General features: G+C 34.3%; 1 protein-coding gene across 3 annotated transcripts in view; it reads right to left on the minus strand.

Moving 5' to 3' along the window:
- Positions 1-13,715, minus strand: part of LOC143204719 (neurobeachin) — a 520,160-nt gene that overhangs the window by 206,901 nt on the left and 299,544 nt on the right. For all 3 annotated transcript variants that reach the window (XM_076417458.1, XM_076417457.1, XM_076417456.1), the window contains 6 exons: positions 13,431-13,674; positions 12,862-13,376; positions 10,780-10,955; positions 10,578-10,725; positions 10,401-10,524; positions 10,214-10,350 (listed from right to left, as the gene is read on the minus strand). In XM_076417458.1, the coding sequence (XP_076273573.1) occupies positions 10,214-10,350; positions 10,401-10,524; positions 10,578-10,725; positions 10,780-10,955; positions 12,862-13,376; positions 13,431-13,674 (1,344 nt within the window). The remainder of the gene's footprint in view (positions 1-10,213; positions 10,351-10,400; positions 10,525-10,577; positions 10,726-10,779; positions 10,956-12,861; positions 13,377-13,430; positions 13,675-13,715) is intronic.

Here is a 13,715-nt window from a genome sequence, read left to right on the forward strand (position 1 = left end):
ATGGATATTTGTGACGTCGAAACATTGCAATGTTGCTGCATCAACTCCGAGTTTTAGTTCAGTTTGGCTTTGACATACAAAAAAATTCTAATCTAAATAACATAATTGAACAAAAATGTCTTTCTGTACGTAATAACTTAGCAAAATATAACATTCTGTTATATTGAACAATAAAATAAAAAATGAATACTTACCACTTATAATGTATACTTACATATATAAAAATACTTAGCGTACGTAGTAGCACTTACCTGAAAATAAAAATAAAAATATTACTAAAACCATACATTTACTATCGCAATATTCATAAAAAATGTATTAAAAGGTGTGTTTTTCTATGATCGATTAAAATATCATACAAACACCATTGTTAACAATACAAGAGATGATACTTGACATATACACAAGATTTAGTTCCAACCAAAACATCCGCCAATTGTTTCAATAATGTTGGAATCAGAATTCTCTGCTCTAAAACTTCTCAGAACGATTTAATCTTGAATTCATGCAATTGTACTTGCCAGGGAAGATGTTTGGATAATATTCTGATGTTCTTCACGCCAAGACTACACTCTTTTGACTCTCTGTATGAGCGTATTGTCATCTTAGAATATGGCCAGTGTTAGCAACAATATGCTAGCCATAGTAAGAATTTCATCACTGAGGATATCAAGGGAATATAGTACACTGAAATATAACCTACCAGATTTGTCATATAAACTGAGAAATGTACATAGAAAAATTGCAGAAAAGTATATCTTAATGTGTTATATTCCATGAATTTTATGGTCGAAAAAAACAAGAAAATAGTTAATCTTGGTATTTGACCAATTGATTTTGAGATATCCATAACAATAAAATTTACATAATTTTTTGTTAAAAACTAAAAATGGAAGTATCTTTGAAATTACATTAGATATAGCAAAAATGTTATTATAACTCAACTCAATTGTGTTGCCACCATACATCAAGATGTACTATATTATATAGTATTCACCTTATTTTAACAGCTCCTGTAAATTAGAATGAAAGTAAACCAAATGAATCGACAGCAGATGGGGGAAAACTATCCAAATCGACAAAATTTAGAGGAAAATTGGGATGATAATGATGTAATATTGAAGGAAATATATTGCTACATGAAAGTCATTCAATGTTCAACGTGTTCTTGAAGAATATTCAGTGGGTGCAGTCTTGTAATTATTTCGACAAGTCAAGACCTAGTAGAGAACACTAAATGCTACTCTATCTCCTGTAGAAAATACTATTTTGATTAGTGTTATTTTAAAGCTTATTTTAGAGTCTAATGTCCAATAATCAGATCGAATGGTGTTAGAGACGTTTTAGTCTACGTCACCGATGTTAAGTCACTGCCACTTCGCATATTTAGCTGATTAGCGAGTACACCGGGATGCACTGATACTCTTTCGAAGTACTTCACACAAACACATTGAATTGCACTGGTTGTTGGTCCTAGAAAGCTAATGAATGAAAACATTGTCACAGTTCTATTGTGATCTAATGTGATCAAAACAAATTTTGCCAAAACCAACGAATATTTTGTGGTTTTTTTTTTCAAGAGTTAATAAAAAAAGATCAAATTTGAAAGACTCTTTACTACTACATGGGACAAATAACAATTATCTGGATGATACTTATCGAGTCATCTGTTGTCGAAGCCACCACTGATTTATTGGCCCAATATTTCCGAAATAAAGCGATGCGGCAAATTACATCTTGTTAGACAAATAACGTATTATGCCCATTAAATCAAAAAATAAACCGTGGTCCGTTGCCAATGATTATAAGATTACTCTCGCGGAATATTTATTACCGCTTATTATAAAGGAAGGCAGGGAACGCTTTCGGTCGAATATTATCGCGTGCACCAAATGTAAGTACCCCGTACGTACCCACGGAGCGATTCCACGTTAAATAATAACGCTTTTTCTTATGGCGCATACCACTGTCACAGCGTGCACGGCGATTTTATCACATTTATTTGTGTTCTTATTAATTCTCCGCGATCTGATATCCACCAGGTCGACCATTATGGTTTGTTTTCTCTTGTTGGAAAATTGTTCATTAATATCGTTCGGATTTATTCAATATACAACTCGGTATTCCGTGTTTAAGGCATTCTATGGGGGTTGGAGTCTTAAAAACACAAAATTATCAGTTTATTACCGTTACTATTTACAATTTACAAGGATTTACTCTGAGAATATCAAATTAACACACAACAAAGCATCACTAGCCGAAGGTTTTACTATTCCCATGTAATTCAATGAAAAATGGTAACGAAAGTGCGCAGGTAGTTAGTTCATAATAAAGATGCAGAACAAGTTGTGATTTCAATACAATTGATAAAGAACCCAGAGAAAATAAAAGGTACAATTAAAATGTAAAAAGAAAAGATTAAAGGTAGAAAAAGACTCGGTGCATTGTCTTGGTGAAGCAGCACTTTCTATTTCTGCAAATGCGGCCGTTTTTCGGCGATTTCGTCCTTCAAACGGTTCAATAATACTATGCAATAGTCGCTGTTGATGATCCTTCCTTTTTCAGGGTAGTCAATGAAAATTATTCCATGTGCATCCCAAAATACAGACTGTTGCGTTTTCCCACGTTTTGGAGCGGGTTCACCGTGTGCAGTCCACTCGGGTGACTGTCGATTGGACTTCGGAGTGAAATGATGGAGCCATGTTTCATCCACTGTCACACATCGACGTAAAAACTCGGTTTTTTTTACGCTTGATCATCTTCAAACACTGCTTCGAGTCATCAACTCGTCGTTGTATTTGGTTAAAAGTGAGCTCGTGCGGCACCCACTTTGCATAGAGCTTTCTCATACCCAAATATTCGTAAATGATATGATGTACACGTTCAGTTGATTATCTTTAGCAAGTTTTTGGTTCAACTGTATTTTTCCCTTTAAAAAGCAATATTTTATCAATACGCGAAATTCCTTTTTATCCTCACTCAAATGCTATAATTCACAAACTGATGCTCCGACAGCTGTTTAATTATACACGCATCTTTTGAGGGTAAGCGCTAACTAACAAACATATGAATTTAATTCTAGTAGCGCCATCTATGTGTCAGGCCGGGGATCTTTAAATTGATCTGTTATTCAATATACAACTCGGTATTCCGTGTTTCAAACTTCCTATAGAGTCTTAAAAACAAAAAATTATTAGTTTATTAGCGGTACTATGAATTAATTTTCAGGAATTTACTCTAAGAATATCAAATTAACAAACAACTAAGCGTTGCTACAATGAAAAATGATAATGAAAGTGGAGGTAGTTCATAATAAAAACGCAAAACAAGATGTGATTTCAATACAATCGAGAAAAAACAGAAAGAAAATTAAGAAAAGATACAATTAAAATGTAAAAAGAAATAATAAAGGAAAAAGTAATAACAAAAAATAGAATATGTTTTGAAAAGAACCTACAGAAATGTTTGCAACAAAATATTAATTTATCAAAAATCCCTCAATAATAATCCCCTATAATTCACCATCATTATAAACAAACTTAGACTAAAAATACTTTGATTTTAATTGAATCAAACAATCAATATTCAGCAAACCTAAGAAAGCAACGAACTTACAAGATCATCGGATGTTCCAGAGGGATCCATAGAAACCAAATAATTTTCTAATGCACAATAAATAGATGATTGCAATAGAGTAGGGGGAAGAAGGAAAACAGCCAATCAGAATCCATTCTACAATTGAGCTAGGTTTTAACGAAATACAAAAACCGTTCATGTTTTTATACATGTTTGTATGTTATATAATAAATAACAAGAGAAGATATAATCGGTATCTATATCTATACTTTCAAACCAGTCTTAGAAATATAGATGAAAAAAATATGTATAAGAATCCTAAACTTGTATACACCAAGTGTGTCACGATTTTTATAACATGTCACTAGCCATAGGTTGATAATTTTATGATTTCAAACATATGTTGTTTCATTTTGTTCCTAAAAACGTGCATTTGCAACACGCATTATTTTTCTTGTTTCATCAAAAGAAAAAAAAACTTATGTATTTCTAGATATATCAAAATTACAACCATAACGTTCGTAAATCAAGAGAACCATATGCAGAACGTAAAAAATTACAACGCCGAAGACAATTCGGCCGTAAAAGTGGCCAGTCCGGTCGCAAATAAGAACAAACCGAAAAATTCGCACATAAAAATCGTACTTGTTTCAGTTATCAGGACCGTATAAAACAATAAAATCCCACGCTAAAAATGTCGGCTGGTCGTAAAAATGTCGGTCGAGATACTGGAACCGGCGAATATACGCCCGGTTAGTAACCTATGGCGAGAGATGTTGAACCACAAAACTCTCAAATGGTCGAAAGTCGCATCAAAACAAAGAAAAAACCAACAACAGAATTCCGTATATAAATGTCGTCGTATATCATATTAAATGCAACTAAGGAAACTGGGGACATAAGTGCAATTAATTTACGTCTTACTTGTCTTATAATTATTCAAATACGGCGAGTATATAAGAGTAGTTGTAACATGAAATATGAATCATGCTACTAAAGCTCATAGCTCATGGCAAAATCAAAGAGATTGGTTCATCGGTCAATTATAGAGCCTATTTAGACTTCTAGGGTTCAAATATCGGGATGCACTAAAATCCAACGATACCAAACCGTGTTATTCGATTAATTATCAATTCTTATCACATATCACTTATACATAATCAACGTAGCATGATTTTAAAACATAAAATAAGGTTACTAAATCATAGAAACGTGGAAGTAATACAGCTACTTGAAAACATGCAACAAATTAAAAGATTGAAGCAAATCAAACCATACGAACTTGTATAGTGTATAAGTGTTATTTTTAATTTGGGAAATATATATTAATACATATTAAAAATGCATAATAATGTAAGTACAACAGTGATAATAAAGATTGTACTAAGCATATATACTGTAAGATACAACAAAAACATTATTGAAACTATAGAATTCTTTAAATATTAAAAAGTTATTTTAAAAACAAATTGAAGGTTATAAATCAACATATTGAATGAAGAATTCAAAAAATTGTTGAAAAAAACATTCAACAAATATATACATTGATAACCAATTATCAATAATATTTCTTAGATGCAATATACTAAGGAACATAATATCATAGAAATGTTGAGAAAAATTAAGGTTAACTAGACATTATATAAAATATAGTTTCAAAAAAAATGTTTAAAATTATTTCAGACAATATCACTCAATATCCGAAAAATAGTCTTAATCATAACAACATAAAATGAGCATCGAAAAGATTTTTTTAGACAAATTATCATAATTAATTAACGTTTTTGTAAAAAATAATACTACCAATGAAGCATCCGCAAGGTTTTATGAATCAAATGACAGTTATATTAGCATATAAAATATAACTTATGAAATTATTTATTAAAAAATGATAATATTAATAAAAATGCAGTTTTCAGAAATGGCAAAGAGAGTTTATAAAAACTTTACAAAAGGAAAAGTAAAAAACTCATTTTTAAACCCAATAAAATAATAATTAAAGAATAATATATAGAACTATAATATATTAAAAATAATTAATGGCCAATGATTCTATAACACAATTAATTATAAAATTAAGAATTATAAAAGACAAATACCAAAAAAAAATTCTCCAAATATATGAAAACTTCTATCGAAATCCAATAAAATAAGAAACAGAAAAAGTACCCAGCGGAGAAAAATGGAATGATGAAAAAATTGATGGAAAAGTTGATTTTGCACAATGGTTTTTAATAAAAAAAACCTAAAATGACAGGAATTGACAACCGTAGTAAAATAAAAGATAAACAAGTAGAACAATCGAACAAAAATACAGTTCAAAAACTAACAAAAAATGGACTTAACATTCATTAAAAAACAATATAATCAATATATCCTAGCACACAACAAAAAAAAACAACCATATTTCAACTATTATATATAATTAGTGAATCGATAAATTATCATTTATACAATTCCACGTAGCCAAACAAACAACCCCTAGACGTCCCCCGAAACATATGCGTTTCTTTTAATTAAAATAAACCGAAATATCAGAAACGAAACCATTAAATTAAAACCCTTGCTTGCGGACTATCCCAAACGTTTGGACGAGCGCCCACCTGCTAGATAGAACTGTTCTCGATTTTAACAAACAGTCCTACCACCCAGGGGAACTCGTTCTCCTTCTTATACCTGGTCGTCGGAGTCACGATCGGGGTAAGCTAGATTATATTCTAGTAGTTGATCTCGATAGCCAAGAGAAAAACAATCGTGAAAACAAAGACGTAACCTATTTCATGTATAGCGTTGAATAGTATTTAATGTACCAATTAAAATGCCCTACAATATTTCTTGTAATAAATTAAAGATCAGTACAAATCATCTGTAGCTTTTTATATTTAGGTATATTTTATATTTTCTATATTATGTAAATGTTTATAGTACATTCAAAATAACAGTGAACTGACGTCATCACGACGTCGAATGAGTTGCCTATTCTAATCAAAACTGAGACAAAAGTGATAAAATGAAACAATAATTTTTACCATTCTATGATTAGAGCTTATATACACTGATTAACTCAGTAATATTGAATGGAAAACTGTTGAAAGACGTGAAAACCATCGAATTTATCAGTTGTTTACACTAATACTTCGCATTTTCACTAACGGACACTGGTGATATATAATAAGTTAATATATAATAAGTTATAATTCTAACAGAAAAACAGTATTACCTAGTAGAAATCCTTTAAAATTAATTCCCGGTCGCCAAAAAATCCGCAAAACTGTCAACCGGACTTTCGTCGAGTAAATATTCGATGTCGTTTTTTGCGAAAACAATAAAGAAAAAACTTTCGTGTCCTGAATCGGAGTCGGCTGTGGCGGCGGCTTCTTCTTCTTCGCCAATTTACCGGGAACCATTCTGCATATCGTGGACCATCAGTCGGACGGGTCAGCGAGAGCCAATTTATACGGAATCGCAAAACGAAACTGACGCTTAAACTGGTACTAAAGACCAAAACAAACAGAAATTTGCATAACGTTATCGCTCGTTATTTTAGCCCGGCCGATCACGGTATCGCTGGAGTAGTTTTTTTCGACCGCGTACGAATTTATGCGCTTTTAAAAGCTTTTTTCGTGGCCTGGCGAACCTTTAACGACTGCCGTATAGTTTTTACTTTATCATAGATACCTCTGCTTTTTTTAATGTTTTTTGACAATGTCAGTGTATTTTTATATTTGGATTTGAAATACCACTGACTGAGTGACATTCACGGAATATCCAATATTATAAGCCACTAAGAACGAGTTTTGGGCAAATTCTGTTCAAAATGGGGCTCTTTACGATATATTAAAATTCAACTGACGCGATCTGTCAAACTGAAATTACTATGGTAACCGCCGTAATAATAGCGGTTGCTATGGTAATATTTTCAAACGCTGTCATTGTCATAGGAATGCTGACCGCGGAAAAATATACGGATATTTTAAAAAATCGATTTTAAAAAATATCGATATATCGTAGATATCGGAAAATCCTGAAAAAAATATAGTTCTTTGCGATAGCTCTAATTTTCGAGGCAAAAATTTTTTGAAGACTGGTTGGAGAATCCTGAAATGAAACTGGATAGTTTTCTAAGACGAAGCTAATGTTTTTGGTACTTGATTTTAAAGATTGTTTATTTAAAAATATTGATATTTCAAAGAATATTAGCCTGCAGCGAAATATATCACGGCAAGCACAAAAAAAAATTCGGTCTACTACGATAAATATCGATATTTAAATGCAATATCAATATATTCCTTAAACTATCGAGATATCTTCGCTTCAATACTAGTCTTTCACAAAAAAAAGTGCGATACTTCAAAAACTCTAGGTTTCCTTAAAAAAAATTGATTGTCCACGGTGGGATTTAGAAATCCCAAATTCGATATATTGGTCAAAAAAATTATCAGACAAAAATATCGATATGTCGATATATTTGGCATCCCTACATTGTTGCTTTCATTTCAAGGGTTTCTATAACTCTTATAATTACTATTAGATAATTAATGCTTTTTCTTATGTTATATTAATATGTTATCAGCGCTAACAACAAGGAAATATTGAAACAACCATTTTCACAGGAAAGTTTAAGGCAAATTGCAAGAATATCTTTGATTCCACCAGATTATCACTTGTCAACAAACAACAAATATTTCTCATTTTCTTAATTAATTTTACGTTCAAACTATCAGAGATTTTATTCTTCCATGTTTATGACTGCTTCTTTAAAGAATCTCCGTTAAATAAAATGTTATGTACACTCACTAAATGATAAAAACACTAAAAAGTGATATTAACTTTTGGAATGGATGAAACATGGCTCCATCATTTTACTTCGAAGTCCAATCGACAGTCATCCGAGCGGACTGCACACGATGAACTCGCTCAAAAGCGTGGGAAAATGCAATAGTTGGCTGGCAAGGTTATGGCGCACATAGAATAATTTTCATTGACTACCTTGAAAAAGGAAGGACCATCAACAGCGACTATTACATAACGTTATTGGACCGTTTGAAGGACGAAATCGCCGAAAAACGGCTGCATTTGAAGAAAAAGAAAGTGCTGCTTCACCGAGACAATGCACCGTGTCACAAGTCAGTGAAAACGATGGCAAACATCCATGACTTGGGCTTCGAATTGCTTCCTCATCCACCGTATTGTCCAGATCTGACCCCCAGCGACTATTTTCTGTTCTCAGAGCTCAAAAGAATGCTCGCTGAGAGGACATTTTCGTCGAATGAAGAGGTGATCGACAAAACTGAGGCCTATATTGAAGACAAAATGATATCGAAAAACTGGATAGTTTTCTAAGGAAGCTAATGTTTTTGGTACTTGATTTTAAAGATTGTTTATTTAAAAATATTGATATTTTAAAGAATATTAGCCTGCAGCGAAATATATCACGGCAAGTACAAAAAAAATCGGTCTACTACGACAAATATCGATATTTAAATGTAATATCAATATATTCCTTAAACTATCGAGATATCTTCGCTTCAATACTAGTCTTTCACAAGAAAAAGTGCGATACTTCAAAAACCCTAGGTTTCCTTAAAAAAAAATGATTGTCCATGGTGGGATTTAGAAATCCCAAATTCGATATATTGGTCAAAAAAATTATCGGGCAAAAATATCGATATGTCGATATATTTGACATCCCTACATTGTCGGTTTCATTCCAAGGGTGTTTATGACCCTATTATAATTACTATTAGATAATTAATGCTTTTTCTTATGTTATATTAATATGTTATCAGCGCTAACATCATTACTTTTATTAAAATTACAATATTTTTTAAAATTTTGAATCAATATTTAATTAACTCAATTTTTATTTGTACAATAGTATTTAATTTTTTGCAATGTTATTTAGGCAGTACATTTTAGTTAACGGACAGTCACATTGTGGAAATATTGAAACAACCACTTTCACAGGAAAGTATCAAGGCGAATTCCAAGAATATCTTTGATTCCACCAGATTATCACTTGTCAACAAACAACAAATATTTCTCATTTTCTTAATGAATTTTACGTTCAAACTATCAGAGATTTTATTCTTCCATGTTTATGACTGCTTCTTTAAAGAATCTCCGTTAAATAAAAAGTTATGTACACTCACTAAATGATAAAAACACTAAAAAGTGATACTAACTTTTATTTTATTACAGACTAAGTAAGGGTTAATAAGTAAATGTAAGACCATCGGCGACTAGTAATAATATATTACTATATATTAATAAAAAAATTATTCTAGAAAATGATTTCTAGAATTAGAATGAAATTTCTAATACATGGGTCACTTGAATTCATTAAAAAAATCTCTATATCAACATAGTAAGAACTTTATTTTATTTTCAGTGACTTCAATACAGTTGGGATCATCATCTTGTACCACCAAAAATGCTCCAGGGAAAGCAACAGGAAATTTAAATCAAATAATGATATGATAGAATGTTATCTTCGTTACTATTAATGTATTGCTATATACATTTTTAAATGGTATATGTACTGAGATGAGAAAAAGTTTTAGATGATTAACTAGATGACTGATTAATTATGTTTGGGCGACAAACATCTTCACCATTAACATATTAATGAACTCACCTCGCTATCCAATTTTTTGAACTCCTCGTCATCTTCGTCCACCTCGAAATAGAGCTCAGCTGATGTAATGGACAGTATGCCTGGAGCCACGATACCTGGAGCTACCAGTTTCGCCTTGGTACTTATATTGATGGGTCCTAAAACACGACCTGGAGTTATTCCGGCCGACTTATGACTATTTACCCACCGTTGAGGTCACTATCTAACTCGCGGTCGTCGGATAGCAATTCGCTATCATCCACCAGCTCGTTGAGTTGATTCTGTTGGTGATTTCTGGTGGCTGCCAGATGAGCGTGGAATTCTTCTCTGGCCTGAAATGATACACCGTTACTCGCAATTCGTTTCACCATAATGATCGACGTACTTGTAAGATGGCGTCTTCGGGGGCACCATGCTCGATGGCCGCCTTCAAACTAGCTTCCGGATGGCTGGATCCCAGGGGATTATGAACGAATCGCTTCCTCCTCCTGGCATCATCCTCCCAAGCGTCCAGTTTCCAAAACTCCGTCAACCTTAACGTGAGAAAATTCATCGAGATATACGGGGAGAAATACTGGACGTCTTACCGATACTCTGCGGTTTCAGCGGAGCCCCAAGCTCCGTGCTTGTTAGACATGATGTTTCGTACTTTCTCTAGTAATCTGCTGGCGGTCACGTTATCTCTTCTACGAGCTGAGGTAATCAAGTGGTCGCACATTCTTTCTTCTTCTTTTCGGTCTAACAGTGTCTGCGCACACTGCGTCTGTGAAATTATCATTAAAAAAAACGTGAATATATTTTTTAAATCCATAATTGACGTCACTAAATAGAATGGTTGCCTTTTATATTATAGAATATCAACATCAGCTTGATTGTTAAGATCAAAACACTTTTGTATCCTTCTGTGCCAATTTTTGAAGTATTTTGTTCCACTCCAATTGAAATATCTACTAAAAACATTTCTAAAGCAATCAACGGTTTCTTCGGAAAAACCTACATAATACATAATTTTCAAAAAAAAATGAAAAAATGTATTTATTTAATTGACCATTTGATTCTATACATATTGCCCATCTTTCAGCCAATTTATAGATGCCATCTTAAAAAAAACTGTTTGCCCAACCATTAATTGTGCTCCAGTGTCATTAGCCAAATTATGTTTCTTAATACTTGATTAGTTTCTATTTGAACTACATTCTATTTCCATTAAACACAAATAATAATCATATGATTAGCTTCCACATAGCAGTATTAGTTTAGCACCATCCCGAAATATAAAAGGCAACCCTCGCTACTTGTTTTGAAGGGTCCTCAATAACTTGGAAGTAGCAAATACATAACAGGTCAATTGAAAAGTCTACGACCTGACACATAGATGGCGCTACTAGAATTAAATCCATATGTCTTTCTAGTTAGCCCTAACCATCAAAAGATGCGTGTATAAATTTGACAGCTGTCGGATCATTAGTTTGTGAGAGTGAAGCTACTTTTGTTATTGTGAAAAAAATTATAAAAAAGAATTTCGCGTGTTGATAAAACGTTGTTTTTAGAAGGGAAAAAATACAGTTGAAGCAAAAACTTGGCTTGATGCCGAGTTTCCGGACACTGCCCTAGGAAAATCAACCATCAAGGATTGGTATGTTAAGTTTAGACGTGGTGAAATGAGCACCGAAAACGGTGAACGCAATGTGCGCCCAAAAGAGATTGTTACCGCCGAAAACATTAAAAAATCCACAAAATGATTTTAAATTACCGTTTACCAGACACTCTAAAGACATTAACTGAACGTGTACATCATATCATTCACGAATATTTGGGTATGAGAAAGCTCTGTGCGAAGTGGGTGCGGCGCGAGCTCACTTTTGAACAAAAACAACAAGTTAATGATTCGGAGCAGTGTTTGAAGATGATCAAGCGTAATAAACCCGAATTTTTGCGTCGATATGTGACAATGGATGAAACATGGCTCCATCATTTCACTTCGAAGTCCAATCGACAGTCATCCGAGTGGACTGCACACGATGAACCCGCTCCAAAGCGTGGGAAAATGCAATAGTCGGCTGGCAAGGTTATAGCGTCTGTATTTTGGGATTCACATGGAATAATTTTCATTCATTACCTTGAAAAAGGACGGACCATCAACAGCGACTATTACATAACGGTATTGGACCGTTTGAAGGACGAAATGGCCGAAAAAACGGCTGCATTTGAAGAAAAAGAAAGTGCTGCTTCACCAAGACAATTCGCCGTGTCACAAGTCAGTGAAAACGATGGCAAAAATCCATGAATTGGGCTTCGAATTGCTTCCTCATCCACCGTATTCTCCAGATCTGGCTCCCAGCGACTATTTCCTCTTCTCAGATCTCAAAAGAATGCTCACTGAAAGGAAATTTTCGTCGAATGAAGAGATGATCGATGAAACTGAGGCCTATTTTGAAGCAATGGACAAATCGTACTATAAAATGATATCGAAAAGTTGGAGGGTCGCTATAATCACTATGTCACCCGTGAAGGGAATTATGTTGAATAAAAAAACTAATTTTGCCAAAAAAATGTGTTTTGCTATGGTAGGCCAGGGACTTTTCAATTGACCTCTTGTACCTAGTAGAATTTTAACTAGCGTCAAGATCAATAAATCTTCTTGAGTCTTAAATATTAACAAAACTCACCTCAAAATCAGCATGTTTGAGGACATCATCGGCTCGCATCCTATTCAAAATGAACTCGGCCTCATTGGCCACGCGGACGATATGGTCCTTCATGGCGTGCGACAGGAGACGTCCTTCGTTGATCAGCTCGATGAACGCCAATCCCGCGTGTTTCTGCAGCGAGTTCTGCCATTCTTGCGAGCACAGCAACATGACCAGTTCCACCACCGACGTGCTGTTCTTGAACGTGGTGAGTCCCTTGCCTTCCATCAGCAGTTCCTGACCGTGGGAACCGACCAGTGTCTTCGACAGGAACGGCGCGAAGTCAACCATGATTTCCCTGAGGAGGGGACAGACCGAGCCCAGCGCCATCTCCAGTTTCTGAGTCAGAGAGGCTTCCCTGGACGGCGTGGGGATGGATATGTGATCTACCAAGTTGTTTACAGGCAAATCGTCGGGTCTCACTTGATTGGTGGGCACGTGAATCACGTTTTCGGAGACTCGAACCACGGAGATCTGTCCCAAGTGCTTTTCTCCTAAAAAAATAATCAATTTAATATTCACCGATGTATCGACAGGTCCTCAAGTACCTCTATCCGACGATGGACTCTCGATATTACCTTCCAAGTCCAAGCCGTGGGAGTGGGAGATATTCTCCGCGTTCCTCGCCTCCTCTTTCATATCTCCGCGACCGTCCTCCTCGTTCAAGTTGATATCGGTCCAGTTCTCATCGTTACCGGTGATTTTGTTGTCCTCGGGCAGTTCGGTGTTCGAACCCACGTTGTTGGTGTCAGCGGAATTGACTGAATTGATATCGTCCGCCGAATCCGTGCTCTGTTAAAAAGATTTACCTTTGGAGACTTTTCGGTACGAAG

Source organism: Rhynchophorus ferrugineus, unplaced genomic scaffold (assembly GCF_030347505.1).
Source record: "Rhynchophorus ferrugineus isolate W39M unplaced genomic scaffold, kcgeb_rfMv2 rfM11, whole genome shotgun sequence".
Taxonomy (NCBI): Eukaryota; Metazoa; Arthropoda; class Insecta; order Coleoptera; family Curculionidae; genus Rhynchophorus; species Rhynchophorus ferrugineus.